This window comes from Antennarius striatus, chromosome 18, assembly GCF_040054535.1.
Source record: "Antennarius striatus isolate MH-2024 chromosome 18, ASM4005453v1, whole genome shotgun sequence".
Classification (NCBI taxonomy): Eukaryota; Metazoa; Chordata; class Actinopteri; order Lophiiformes; family Antennariidae; genus Antennarius; species Antennarius striatus.
This window is the reverse complement of record NC_090793.1, coordinates 6,585,001-6,599,054: the sequence shown is the minus strand read 5'-3', so window position 1 is coordinate 6,599,054 and position 14,054 is coordinate 6,585,001. Positions and strand designations below refer to the sequence as shown.

The 14,054-nt window shown below is 38.0% G+C and overlaps 1 protein-coding gene across 2 annotated transcripts in view; it reads right to left on the bottom strand.

Annotated features, from left to right (window-relative positions):
- The window catches only part of tnr (tenascin R (restrictin, janusin)), a 227,360-nt gene that overhangs the window by 86,598 nt on the left and 126,708 nt on the right, over window positions 1-14,054 (bottom strand). For both annotated transcript variants that reach the window (XM_068339849.1, XM_068339850.1), the window contains exons 3-7: window positions 10,890-11,004; window positions 8,843-9,056; window positions 8,599-8,699; window positions 7,834-7,996; window positions 6,355-6,831 (exon numbers count right to left, since the gene is read on the bottom strand). In XM_068339849.1, coding sequence (XP_068195950.1) covers window positions 6,355-6,831; window positions 7,834-7,996; window positions 8,599-8,699; window positions 8,843-9,056; window positions 10,890-10,967 — 1,033 coding nt within the window. In that variant the 5' untranslated portion in view covers window positions 10,968-11,004. The remainder of the gene's footprint in view (window positions 1-6,354; window positions 6,832-7,833; window positions 7,997-8,598; window positions 8,700-8,842; window positions 9,057-10,889; window positions 11,005-14,054) is intronic.

Genomic DNA, 14,054 nt, shown 5'->3' with positions numbered 1-14,054 from the left:
GCAAACAGTAACAACAGGAAGTCCAGATGTGTTCCTTCATGAAGACAAAATTAGTGCAGAATGTCATGAATGTTTATATTCAGGTCCTTTTGTAATAAAGTCAAAATACACTTTATTTCTATTATCTGGTCTTAATAAAACTCAAATTCCAGGTAACATAAAATATTTTTGCTGCTCATCTCCCCCAAATATTTGCCACTATCGACCTTGCTTAAGAAGGTTCCTGTCCCCTCAGATTTTAAACTGAGACAACAGGCAGGACTGAGCGGTCTCTATGCATTCCAGCCTTTAAAGGAAATCGGTTCGGTGTTTACATAAGAGGGAGAGGCATTCTCATTCATTCGAGGTGAAGTACAGATAGTCAAGCAAAAAGCCTGAGAATGTGGTATTGAATGTATAAGTAGGGGCATAAAGAAGTGTTAAGAGCTAACACTGCCAAAAAACAAGAAAATTCAGGCGAAAGGCAAATAGAGGGGGTGGAGGTCCAAAACTTTTTTCAAAAGAAACGACAAAATAGATTTGAGTACAGAAAAACGCTAGAGTAAATGAACAGAGAGGTGGTTAAGTGAGAGAGAAAAGAGGAGAGATTCAGAGAGCAGTGAAGGAGCAGCGAGTGTGAGGGTGTGATAAACAACATTCTCACCTCTGCATACAGTAATGCAGGACTCTAGGGCGCAGCACTGACTCATCCACAGGGATAATTTGGACACTAGTCGCCATTTCAACTCATCCTAACACAATTGAAAAATGGGCACATGTTGTATAATAGGTTGCAACACTAGCTTTCACTTTATGCTACATTTATCTAATCTATTCATTCATTCATCGTCTACCACTTCATCCGCTGAGGCGGGTCGCGGGGGTACTAGAGCCTATCCCAACTGATTGAGGGCGTGATGCGGGGGAAAGTCTGGGCACACTGCAGAGCCACACAGACACAAACAAACATGCACGCACACACTCACTCCTACAGGCAATTTAGAACGGCCAATTAACTTCAAGCACATTTTTTTTGGAGGTGGGAGGAAGCCGAAGAACCTGGAGAGAGAACCTACGCAGACACGAGGAGAACCTGCAAAGTCTGCACAGAGCGGGACGCGAACCCAGAACCACCTTGTGGCAGCGATACCCACTGCGCCACCATGTCACTCTTATCTAATCTAACCTAATCTAATCTAATCTACTATAATATAATATAATTTACTCTAACCTAATTTTATTCTGTCTATATAGCGCCAAATCACAACGGGCAGAAACCTCGATCAGGCCCCACTCCTTGAGGATGGTTGTCTGACTTGACCACTTGGGGTTACAGAGAGAGACAGACAGAGAGACGGGGGGGGGGGGTGCAAAGGGGAGAGAAGGGGGGAAATAGTGGTAGAAAAATGAATGCTTAATGCAGCTGTTAAATTATCAATGTGACTCAACCCTGCCACATGTACGAAAGAAATATATTAAACAGAGGGGCAATAATTCACAAGGATGATTGAAGGATGTCGTGTTAGAGGATGAAGAGATGGGCTGCTGGAACATTAATGGTGATGGACAAACACTCATGGGAGGAAAGACATCAACAACATTAGATTATTTCACAACTTTTGGTAAATACAGAGAGACTGAACATCTCATGTTGTGTTGCGGTGGGAAAGGTCATCAACAAGCAGCTACTTTGTATGCAAATGCGTTATACTGTATGCTCTGCTGATTTTCTTGACATTTTCTAGTCACAGAGTATCATGAGAGGCTACGACCTTTGCAAATGTACCAGTGTGAGACCGTACAACAGTTGTCAGCACCTAACTCCATCTCGTTGTATAAATTTCTATTTCAAAGTTAAGCTTAATGACATTTGGATCTTAGGCACAGAATGAGTTTTTAAGAGTCTCCTCTCTCCCCAGAATCTTTTTGTGCAAAAATGCCTACATGTCATAAATTATTTTACATTTTACATACAATCAAAGATGAGGGGACATTGCTAGCACATCGCCGGTGCACTGGAGAGCCACACAAAAGACAAGCAATCATTCATGCACACACTAACTCCTACAGGCAATTTTGACATGACCAATCCAGCTCAACTGCATGTTTTTAGAGGTAGGAGGAAGACAGAGAGCCTGGTGAGAACCCACACAGACACAGGAAGAATATACAAAGTCTTCACAGAAAGAACTTGAACCCGGACAGGTACAGCGCTACCCACTGTACTCAGCGTACAAACAGCCTCTCAGAAACAATTGTGTACACTCTTTCAATTTCTCATGGTTTTTGGTCTTGGTGTATTTTCTCAGGCTGGTGTAAAGCTTTACCAGTTTTTGTTTCAAAAGGGCAGCTTTGTGAAGGCTATTCAAGAATCTCCCCTAGATTATTCAAATCTCATATGGACTAATTAGTACAATACCATAGGCAGCTGAAGCAATATCCACCAAGCCACAATTCTTTACAGGTAAAATTCCAGCTGACAAGGAGGTCAGGGAAACACTAGAGGGCCAACTTACCTTTAGGCAATTTTACATATTTGCAATTCTCTTTTTGATTGGAAAGAAAAACCTCCAAATTTCGATTTTTAACACAAATCATTTCCAGTTTCCACTTTTATTTATTGCTGAAATAAAACCCATCATGCTATGACTTTAAGGTGCTTGACCTACGGTGAAGAGTCATTTGGTACACAAGGTAGCTTGGTAGCATAACTGAAGTTAAACTGAAATGCCCCACGGGATTTGCATGCTAAAATGGAAATTAAGTGTCTCATCCTATACTACTGTAAGAGTCCTATAATGAGGCAGACATACAATATGCTAACATATTAGCATTTTCTCCTGGCAAAAAGGCAACTCAAACCACATACTGTCAGGACACTGCTTTACTTAAAAAAAAAAAAGAGGAAAAGAAAATGCTGTGAAATCTGTATAAGAAAGGGATCAACTTTGTTTAAAGGCAGCATTGGGATCAAGAAATATGTGAAAAATGTTTATTTCAGTTTTCGACACTGTCATGTGGAGGTCAGCAGTACATGACTGGCATCACAACTTTTCTGCTGTTGAATCATTAAACATTATCATGGAATTCACCCAATGTCAGGATGAAACACCTCTCTTCAGCACAAGTTGATCTCGGTTTTGTGGCTGGAAATGTATATTTATGTATTTTAGCTTTCTTCATGCTTGTTACATTCCATTTAAAAACAACAACCTCCATTTGCTAGTAGGCTGAAAATATTTGTTTTTTCCATAATTTACATAATTGAAGTAAAAATGCATCCCACTTTTGTCAGTTTTAGATAACATGAAGCACTTATGCTCATCACTGTACTGGTCTCTAGTAATTGAACTGCCTCATTTTGTATTCAGTAAAATATTCCGTGTATGCATTGGCTATTTTAACCTCTAATTGCAAATAAATAAGCAATAGGGATTACCTCACCTGGTTTGAATATTAAATGAAAGGGCAGTAAGGCGTAAACAGCTTTGGTAATTTGATTTGCCATGCCTGTGTCCCTGTTGCTCACGCCTCTGTCATCATCTTTCACTTTGTTGACAGCTGCCTCAAATGGCCATGGAGGATCTGATATGTTTTAGTGTGAAGAGGTGAGCTTGACTCTGAAAATTTCTCTGCTGCAGCTGATGTGACAATTCTCTCCACGGATGGATGTGACTTTTGACAAATGAATGTTGTTACACTTTAGACTGTCCCACAAGGCCCGTGCCCTGCCACCTGTGTTGGAAGCAGTGAGGTATTTATTTTTCATGGATGCGCTTATACTAAAATGATGAGGCTGAGGTATAATTGCTGTGCCCGACAGAAGGAGAAAGCTTTGCATTCTTAAATCCATGCAATAAATCAGATCTACATCCTCTGCACAGCCGCCAACAAAGGTATGAAAAATTTATTTTCACTTGAAGACTGTAGTAGGTAGTTCAATTAATTACTTCCTTTATTCTTGGTCGAGGCATACTGCTAATTAAAGTCACTCGATGTAGACTTTATCTGTCTGAAAGCTGTTGGAACCAGTACGGCTGTTGGAACCTGCCATACTTGTTCCAACAGCAAGTTTCCTGTCATAGTGTATTCAGTTCGGAAACAAAGAGTCGATTGATTAATTCATCAGTCATCAATTAATCTCCGGAAATCATTGTCTGTCACTGAAGTATTTACTGTTTTTTGCAAGTGAATTGTTACAATCTGTTTTATTTCCTTACAAGATTTATATTACTAGTTTTATAAGTGCTGTGCGTCAGATCTTAATAAGCCTTGCTGCCTTAGCTTTATAGTGTTTATGCAACACAGTATAGTTTCATAATAGTAGTAATAGTACAGAGTTTATTCGTCCACCTCTATACAAAATTATGCTGCAGTAAATATGTTGTGTTGATCAAACCTAACAGCATAAGAGTATCCAAAACTAGCTTTTCTATTTTCATGAATACCTTAAGGAAAAGAATATCCCTTTTCTTTGAGGGTCATTTATCTTGTGAAAAAATGAATAAATAAAAAAAAAAGAAATTGTGTGGTACAAATCTAAAACAAAAAAACCAAGAATTAATGTGGTCACAGACTGCAACATCCTGCGACACCCCTGAATTAAAAAATTTACCCTGATCTACTTGCATAGGTCTAAGATCAAAGCTTGTGCTCTGACCTACTGGCATTGATCAAAGCACTAGCTTTGATCAAGGTAAAGGTCATCCAGAGTTCATTTTACCTAAAGAAAGTTGTGCATCTCTGGGATGCACTTCAAGAAAAAATTGTGCATCCCAACATGACGTTTAAGCATCCCAAAAGTAATAACAGAATATATGGTAGAAGTATATGCAAGGATTCAGTTTTGCCAATTGTAGAATATAAAAAGTAAACATAAACAAATTGCTGATTTAAATGATTTTATTAATAATGGCGTCATAACTATTTAAGTAAAAAGGAAAAACAGTAAAATTATATTTTACTTTTATCAAAATGTTAAAGCCTGAAAGTCATTAAGAAACTGTTTTAGAAATAAAGAAAAATAAAGTCATTGTCACTTGGTTTTTCTCCAACTTTTGCATCTTTTTCAGAGGCATGGTGATAATCAATCAATCAATCAATCAATCAATCAATCAATCAATCAATCAATCAATCAAAAAATGTGTGTCAAATGAGAACACTGGTCACCATCTCATTTTCATTCACTTTGCGGCCCGAGTAATGTGCTTTATGTTTTATCTTTCTGTCTGCAACGGTTGCAAAGATATTTGGTGGACATACGAATAGACGGATGGACGGACAGACGGATGAACGAACACTGACAATTACAATACATTACCGATTTGAAGTGGTATATAAAACCTCACACACTGCATAAACTCGATAAAGAGACCCCAAGATGTCTTTTGAAAGACTAGATTGGAGCCTGAGGCAAGAAGTGATTTTTTTTGTACCCAAATAAACCTCAGCAACGGTGCCAATTCATTAACAGAAAATATACTTGTTGCAAAAAAAAAAAAAAAATCTCAATAGAGGTACCACATCTAATGCTGAAACTCCTCTTATACTGATCAAAGACAACAATTTTTTGAGTCAAAGTTTACTGGGATATTTTTAGTTTGTAGGCTGGTTTAAAGGAAGAATAAAGTTGGTAGAACTTTGCTCATTTTGGAAGGGGTCCGTGTTATGGGCAAATACATATTTTTCACTTCTGGGGAGCAGGATCTAGCTGTAGGTTTTTCCTTCCTTTCTAGCTCAAGCAACTGGAATGTGATTCGGCTAGACACTGAATGAACACAGGAAGAGGTGATATTTTGTTTTAATTTTAATAATTTTAGTTTATAGCTCATAAAAATGAAAAATCTAATTCTTTGACTCTTCTGTACAATGATAGCAGTCATCTCATCTGTATTTTGAAGTCTGGCATCTGTCACTCTCCTCTTGACAAAACCCTAGAAATTCTCGACAGGGTTCAGTCAAAGGAGTCAGCTGACCAATGAAGCGCAATAACACTGGTAGTTTTTGCACTGTGAACAGATGCAAAAGTCCGACTAGAAAAGGAAACCAACATCTCCATAAAGCTTTTCAGCAGTTGTGTGCATCAAGTGGTCCAAAATCTAGTAGATGGTGTCTGCAGATAACGATACACTTATATTACATCAAGTTAATCTTTTTATGTCATTAATGTCAAATATTTGTAACTGAAAATATACATACCATCCCTGTCTGCAGATCTGCACATTTGAAAGAGCAAGTTCCTCAGTTGAAGCAGAACTTTCTAAAAGGACTTTGTTATAGTACTGGGAGTTCTAAAGGAGTTTCTGCTTCTGGGAACCACATTTTGAAAGTCAGATGAATGACTGAAAAAAGGGATTAAATAAAGTAGGAGCCTACCAGAGTTGCAGTCATCTCCAGCAAATCCATCTTGGCAGACGCAAAAGCCATCCTTGCAGATTCCCTTCTTACTACAGTTGTTGGCGCAGTACACCATTGAGCAGTCTTCTCCCACATACCCAGGCCGGCAGTGGCATGTCCCATTGATGCATAGTCCCTGGTCTGAACAGTCATTGAGACACCTACCAACCATGCAGTCCTCACCAGTGAAGGACTCCTCACACACACAGGCTCCATCAATGCACAAACCACGACCTGAGCAGTCCGAAGGGCACCGTGGCTCAGAACAGTTCTCGCCTCCAAAGTCATGGTCACACACACACTCCCCTTCGACGCACACTCCCTGGCCAGAGCAGCTGTCTGGACAGCGAGGCTCAGAGCAGTTTTTGCCAGTCCAGCCTTCCTCACAGATGCAGCTGCAGAGGTCAAAGCTAAAGCTGCCGTGGCTGCTGCAGCCTGGGACAAAGTCCAAACGACCTGGGGAAAAGGTGATTATGCACTGTGTTAAGTGACATAATAAAATATGAAAGGATTGCAGCAAAATGAAAGTGATAATTCAAGTTTTGAAAGTTCTTCCACTGGATTTTCTCCTTGTGAATATTTTCATGCTAAAAAAACACTTAGTTTAAATGAAAGATTAGATCTAGGTGGAATGACCAAAGCAACAAATGGTTCAGCAATTATTTAAATCAGATGCAGAGAATCGCTGCACAGCACAAGGCAGTAAGGCCATTTGCTTTACAACATTCAGTCAGTTCCAAGAGCCACAGTAAAATCCTCAACATTAACAGGATGGAAATAATTTAATGAACTTTTCACATTTTAGCCTTTTTTACTTTGCTAATCAGATCAGGAATCCAACAAAAAGCTATTCTAAAGATGTTGTCATTTTAAAATAATGGGAATCTTGGTTAACATGGAGGAGGGCCAATAAATCAATGAAAACTTCATTCAGTCTTGGTCTCATCTTGTAAATTTCCATCCTCCTCACCTGAGTGTCCCTCTGTCATCCTGATTCAGACTATGCCTTCTCGAGATAAACATATTGTCACAGTAGAAACAAAGCATTTGCCAAACCTATTTTAATGATGACATTGTGTCAATAGAGCTGATCCCTTACCCAAGTCCACAAACTTTAGACCCCTCATTTCATAAAGTCATTGCCGAATAACAAAACAAATTGCAACTAGTCACCAAAGTCTCACTGTAGACTCTGACCAAGATTTCACCACAGGAGAATAAATGCCCTGCAGCAATAATATCCGGTCATGTTTTTCTTCTTCATTCATGGTCTAAACAGTTATCTTCTGCGTGTTAAGTCTTGTTTTATTTTTGTATGATGTAGACGCCTCTTTTAGTTTTTGTTTTTTTTCTTGTCGCTCAAAATGTTATCTTTTCATATATTTAAAGAATATTTTTAAAAAATATATCCTCCAGCTTTATTCATATGCTTTGCTGTCTTAATTACACAACACTCACCCATAGCTGAGCTCTCACCACAGCATCCAGACCCACACTGAGCTCTGAGCAGGGAAACCTCTCTTTCCAGCATCTCCACCCTCGTAGCGAGTTGCTGAATTATAGCTGTTGCAGGACAACCGCACGCAACTTTTGGAATGTTGATGCGGTGCGTGAATGTTACCTGAAACAGGAACAAATTTCCAATTGGCAGCCAATTCATTTATAAGTATAAAAAACCCATTCAATTCAGAGTTATGAAACTATCAGCACATGCAAATGAGAACACACATGATAAACAAGGTAATGTGTGATCATTCAGAAAGAAGAGGATTGTTGTTAAATATCCATTTATGTTAATTATGCAAAGCAGCATTCACGTTGAGATGAAAGAGAATTTGACATCTAATCTAATTACACTGCAGCTATTTTTTGAATTCTGCTCATGAATGTTTTGGCACATAACTTTCAAAAATCATTAATTTACAACCAACTTACATGTTAATAGTATGTGAATGTCTGGAGCTTAGAGACTAAGGGCTTTTGCCTGATAAAGCATTACTTTAATTAGTTTACACACACTGACATGTCACCATATCAGTGTGTGTAAAGAACTAATGAAACAGATGGTGTCCAGTCTTTGCTACACGATGCAGTCTGCTTGAATCGCTTCAAAAATCATGTTAGGTTTCTCTTCATGTCATTTTAAATATCGTATCATTCTCTATGCTTTGTTATCAAAAACAAAAAAACCCCAAACAAAATATTGTTTAAAACAACACATACCTGGCTGTCAGCATCTAGCGTCTGCTCTGTGTATTCTGTTGGGCCGTCTGGATCCAATTGACCTTCTACAGAAGGACTAGACTCCAACCCAGAATGAGAATCTATGAATTAAATAAAGTTCTTATAAATTTCTGAGAAACAACATATTTTGTAATTCTGTGTGAACAAAAGGTGTGTCCAGTACAGCAGATACAAATGCTATGAGTTTAAAACCAAATAGTTGATCGATAGTGTTTGCCATCACCTGGGCCTGGTGCCATGGAGGTGTCCAGATCAACAGAGCACAGAGACTCTAGCGGTACATTGATGTTGTAAACGTGGTTAAAGACCAGGGGTTGCTCTCTCAGGGTCTGGTTGTCTGAGGTGGAGGGAGACTGATCACTCTCTGGAATTTGTCTTCTCACTCGAGTGGTATGAACCAGCTTGTTGTCTCCTGATGGAGCAGCATGAGACACACCCTGTAGAGAAGCATAACACAATTTATATATATATATATATATATATATATATATATATATATATATATATATATATATATATATACACACACACACATAATTTGGTAGTTCCAGCTCTTTTTATTCTTAATATTTTATATTTACAGAGCAATGGCATAAAGACTAAGAAAAGGGATAGAAACAATAATGTTTACAATGATGCATTGTAAGAAGGAACTTCCCTCAGGCTGGAACACATGTACAGAAGTGTTTCCATTGCAAACAAAACAAGGTAGTCAGAGACTGCAACATCCTGTGACACCCCTGCATTCAAAAGTTTACCCTGACTTACTTTCATAATGGTCACAGAAATCAATTCTATATTGTACTATCAAATATGACATTGACCTAGTTTTACCAAAGGTGAAGGTCATCATCATATTTTTGTGCCTCTGGCTTTCTGAAAATGTTGCTTTTTGTTTTGTGATTACAGTGCGCCCTTGTTCCTCGTGGTTAATGCATTCCAGTAACCACACACGATTAACAATAGAGTGACACGATAGAGTGACAAACTATTTGTCTTATCATTTACGATAATTTAAACGTTTATGAACCCTCCCCATACTGATATTAAACCACTTTCTATCTGTATTACCTTTTCCTACACTCTTATCGACAGTTAAAAGCACTTTTGTGTCTCACGTAAGTCCACAAATGGATGTCGTCAGCCAATAGAATGAGCGTACGGCATGACGTGATTGCCTATTAAAAATGTACGATGAGGTGAAGTCGCGACCGTTGATGCGCGAGGGCACACTGTATATCGCATCATGTTTAAGAGATGTGTACCTAAAAAGGTATAAAAATGAAAATTTCACCTTAACCTAGTTTTCCGAGGTCATGGTTATGTTCTAATTTTCATCCTCTTGCCTCCCTGAATATAATGCCTTTAGTTTCGTCTTTCTATCTTTCCTGAGATATGTGCAAAAAAATGTACAAAAGTTGAAATTTGACCTTGACCTAGTTTTCTCAAGGTCAATGTCATCATCTCATTTGCATCCCCTTTGCTGCCCGAGCAATTGGCTTTTCATTTCATCTTTCTATATGCAACGGTTGTGAAGATATTTAGTGGATGGACGGAAATGTATATCACAGCGATTGCAGTCAATGCATGTATTACTAGATTTTCCCTATGAGAGAGGGAACATAGCTCCAAACAACTTTGTCACTGAGGGTTGGTGCAGCTCATTTAGCATGACATCGTGTGTGTAGGTAGCAGAGTGTAAACCACACACAAATTTGCCTTTTAAAAACATTAATATTACTGTAAACGTTCAACCAATGGCTAATGCTCCTAAAAAGTTTAAACCCCTGTTGTTAGCTAAATTACCAAACAGACTACAGCTTATGAAATTTGTCTGTAAGATGTTTCAGCCAGTAAGAGGAATTGTAATTGGAAATTATATTCCTGCTTTTGTCTTCTGCACAATATTGGAACATATAATTTACATATAATATTCAGTGGAGCACCAATTTCATGGAGTGTGTTTGAGAAAAGGAAATTCACGGTTGATGGGGGACATGTATGCCAACTTTTTTGGTCTACTTTAATTAAAAGAACACAGGGAAAATACAACATGTCATTAAAAACACACAGCAAACATGAAGCTAGTGTAAATCTCTGACTCTTTTTGAAGCTCAACCTGGCCAGAATATTGTTTGAGTGGATTTGTGCCAAGAGTGGAGTCATCTGCGTGGCTGCCAAAAATAGTAGATTAGAAACATAAAAAGAAAATGAAAAAGGCCTCGGGCAACTGCACTCAGAAATGACTATTTTGTCAGAACAAATTTTACCTGTAGAGCAAGAAGCAAAGCCATGATCCAGCCAGTTATGGGCACAGTGTCCCTGTGATGTTGCTGTGCCAATGGCATGCTGGGAAGAAGCCTTGCTTGTCTTTCCCACTCACACCTGTGGAGAGGTGAAAAGAGGTGGAAAGGTGGGTTAAGTGAAAAAGTGAGAGATCTTTACAGTTTGCATAAGTCACTTACATGAAAAAGACATCTGACAGTTTTTTTTTAAATATATACAGTAGATTTTGAAGCGTAGTTATTGCCAAAATGCAAAACATATCTTCTCATGAGTCTTTTTTGTATTTTTCTTTTTTTTTGTTTGGATTTGTGGGGCCCCGCTGACAGCAGCTTATCCTCTGGAAATAACAAAATCATTTGAGCTGGTGTAAAATAATTGGCCTGCGAGAAAAGAATAATTCTACAAGGAATTGTGTAAGTGTTTAGGAACCTCTGAATGTATTACACCACACATTACTAAATATATGATCTTTGCACTTGGGAGGAAAACAAAAATATTTTTGAGGGAAAGAGTTGATAGACAAATTTCTGAAGAGACATTGAGCAATGCTGCTATAATCCTGTCTCTGTTGAGTGGGGAGAGACAAACAAAAGCAAGGTGAAATAAAAGCTGCACAGAGGAAGAACATATTGAGAACAGACAATTACACATCAGCACAGACAAGACAGTGAAGGACTCAAGTTCCTGGTAAATGTGGCTGTTTGAATGTTTTTTGTCTTGTGACGATGATACTGTATGTATCAACCATGTCAGGCAACCTGCAAAGATGTTTTAGCATTCATGGGGACAGCTGGTAACACAACATTAGAAAAGCAATCACTTTCAGGGTATATGTGTGTGCGCTCATCTGTCCCGGAAAAAAAGCCTGTTGATGCTTGTGTGTTTGCAAAAGCTCGATCAAGAGTGACATCAAAGTAAACATGTCTCAGATGAGTTTGTGTCGCCCACATTCGAGAGGCCTTTTTTCTTTTTATCACAACAATGCATCTCATGTTGGTGAAGCAGGCGGCTCTCAGATGGCTTCTTTTATGAGGGCCAGATGGAAGTCTTCTTATCACACCTAACTGGCTCACAAATTGTTTGTTATTTATTTTTTTAAATTGTTTAGGGAGAAACATCAGAGTATTTCCACACAAAATGGGATTCGGAGAAAATCCCAATGTGGCAAAGCTGCATTTTCTTTTAAGTTTGTCCCGTCTCTGAGCATTTATTTTTTTAAATCTGTTTTTCATTAATCTACACTCAGTGTTACATGCAGACTCATTCTGAAGATATCTTACTTTGCTCTCAGCAATGGAACCTTGAAAACATCTTTGATTTAAGGAAAAACAGCAACAGCGTATGTGTATTTCCTGCGCATTTTATGTGTGTTGTGAATAGAAATTGTGACATAAATACTTTTGACACCTGCAGTTCATCATAAAAGAACAATAGGGGAAAGGCGGTCGTATGTTACAATACACAGCATGCCTCACTTCAGACACCGTGCTGACACTTCTAAAAATTACTTTGGCCTTGTTGGAATCAGCTCCCAATACCGCCTGCTCTACTCTGAAGAGATAGAAAATGTTCTACTTTAAAATCTCCCCACAAGCATGCAGCTGCTGTCTGACAAGACACAAGCCGTTTAACCAGAGAACTCACCAAACAAACGAGAGGCACGCATATGATAAAGGAGCAAGAAGAGTCAACTGGAACTATGTTGTTCACAGCTGCTCGCCTAAACACTGTCTCTTTAGTAGGATTCAGTACATGACCACATACATGTTACAATAGATTTAGTGATGACAAATGAGACTGCTTTGAGGTGTCAAACAATTTTGTACCAAACATGATCGAATACAAGTCTCTTGAGGAGCTGTTACCAGTTAACTGTATTCTACTCAAGGTCAATAACCGATAATCAAGATATAAGATTAAAACAAAAAATTGCTACATTTCATTTGACACTAGTTCTGACAAAGGCATTTTTCTGAGAAGGGACCTTCAAATATCAGATATTAGTGATTTTTAAATAAGGTCCATTTACAGAAAAATGTAGCAACAAAATATTTATTAAGTTATCCTGTTATTGGAAATACTATTTTCCGAGTTGATGTTTTCTTTTCGTAAACACATATTTGTATGTCCACTGTAAGATCCTCTCAGTTCAAAGATACATTTTTCGTGGCATTGAATTCATCTAAAAATGTGAACATTAAAAACAAACACACTAAAACACTGAGGAGAAAGAACCCCTATTTGCTTGTGAATGTAGAACATACTTATTTGGTTGCAAAGTTCAAAGGCTGAATCTTCTGTTTCTTTCAATCTAAATGAAATTTTAGTAGTGGAAACTCACAAAGACTCTGTTTATGTACAGACGAAGCATATAGCCTAATTGCTATATATAGTGATTTCCCTGTATTGCTCAGGATTAAAAGGTTCAATACATTATCACATGTAGTCTACTCTCGTGCTATTAATCTACCTGTAGCTTATGTCCAATTTTTAAAAAAAATTTAAAATAGAAAAAGAAACAGCAATACAACCATCAATACTCTATAACCGTGGCCAGCACATAAACAAGAAAATGGATAACAATGATATAATAAAAAGAAATTAAGAAATGCCAAGCTCTTCCTCTTGCTCAAAGTCTGACACCAGTTCAAACATAAGAGTACACTTTTATGTTTTCTCCAGCATCATGTGTCTCACAGGTTTCACATGTAAATGTTGCCATAGAACCATAAAGCCATTGACATAATAAGTATCACTCAATCCAGCTAGTTTGAGAACAAGGCTGTTTGAAAATGGTTCTCTGGTAATTGAACTTTGTGGAACTTGTCCAAAATAATGTCACAGATATTTCACTCAGGCCACAGGGAATTTGAAAAGGGGTATAATATGTCATCTTTCACATTCATTTCCTGAAATGGGAATTTGAATTTTTATTTTATTGAAAATCCCATTTTTAGCTACTGGCTTCTCATGTTTGACCAGCATCTGTACCAATCAAGTGATTTTTTAACTAAAAAAATTAATTTGTCTTCAGTGTCTAGTGGACTGCTGACAAAAATGTCAACTGGACATATCTATTTGCTCATGAAGATTATGTGATTCACTCAGAAGCAACAAAACAGCCACTCAATAAATGTGCAATTGTTCTA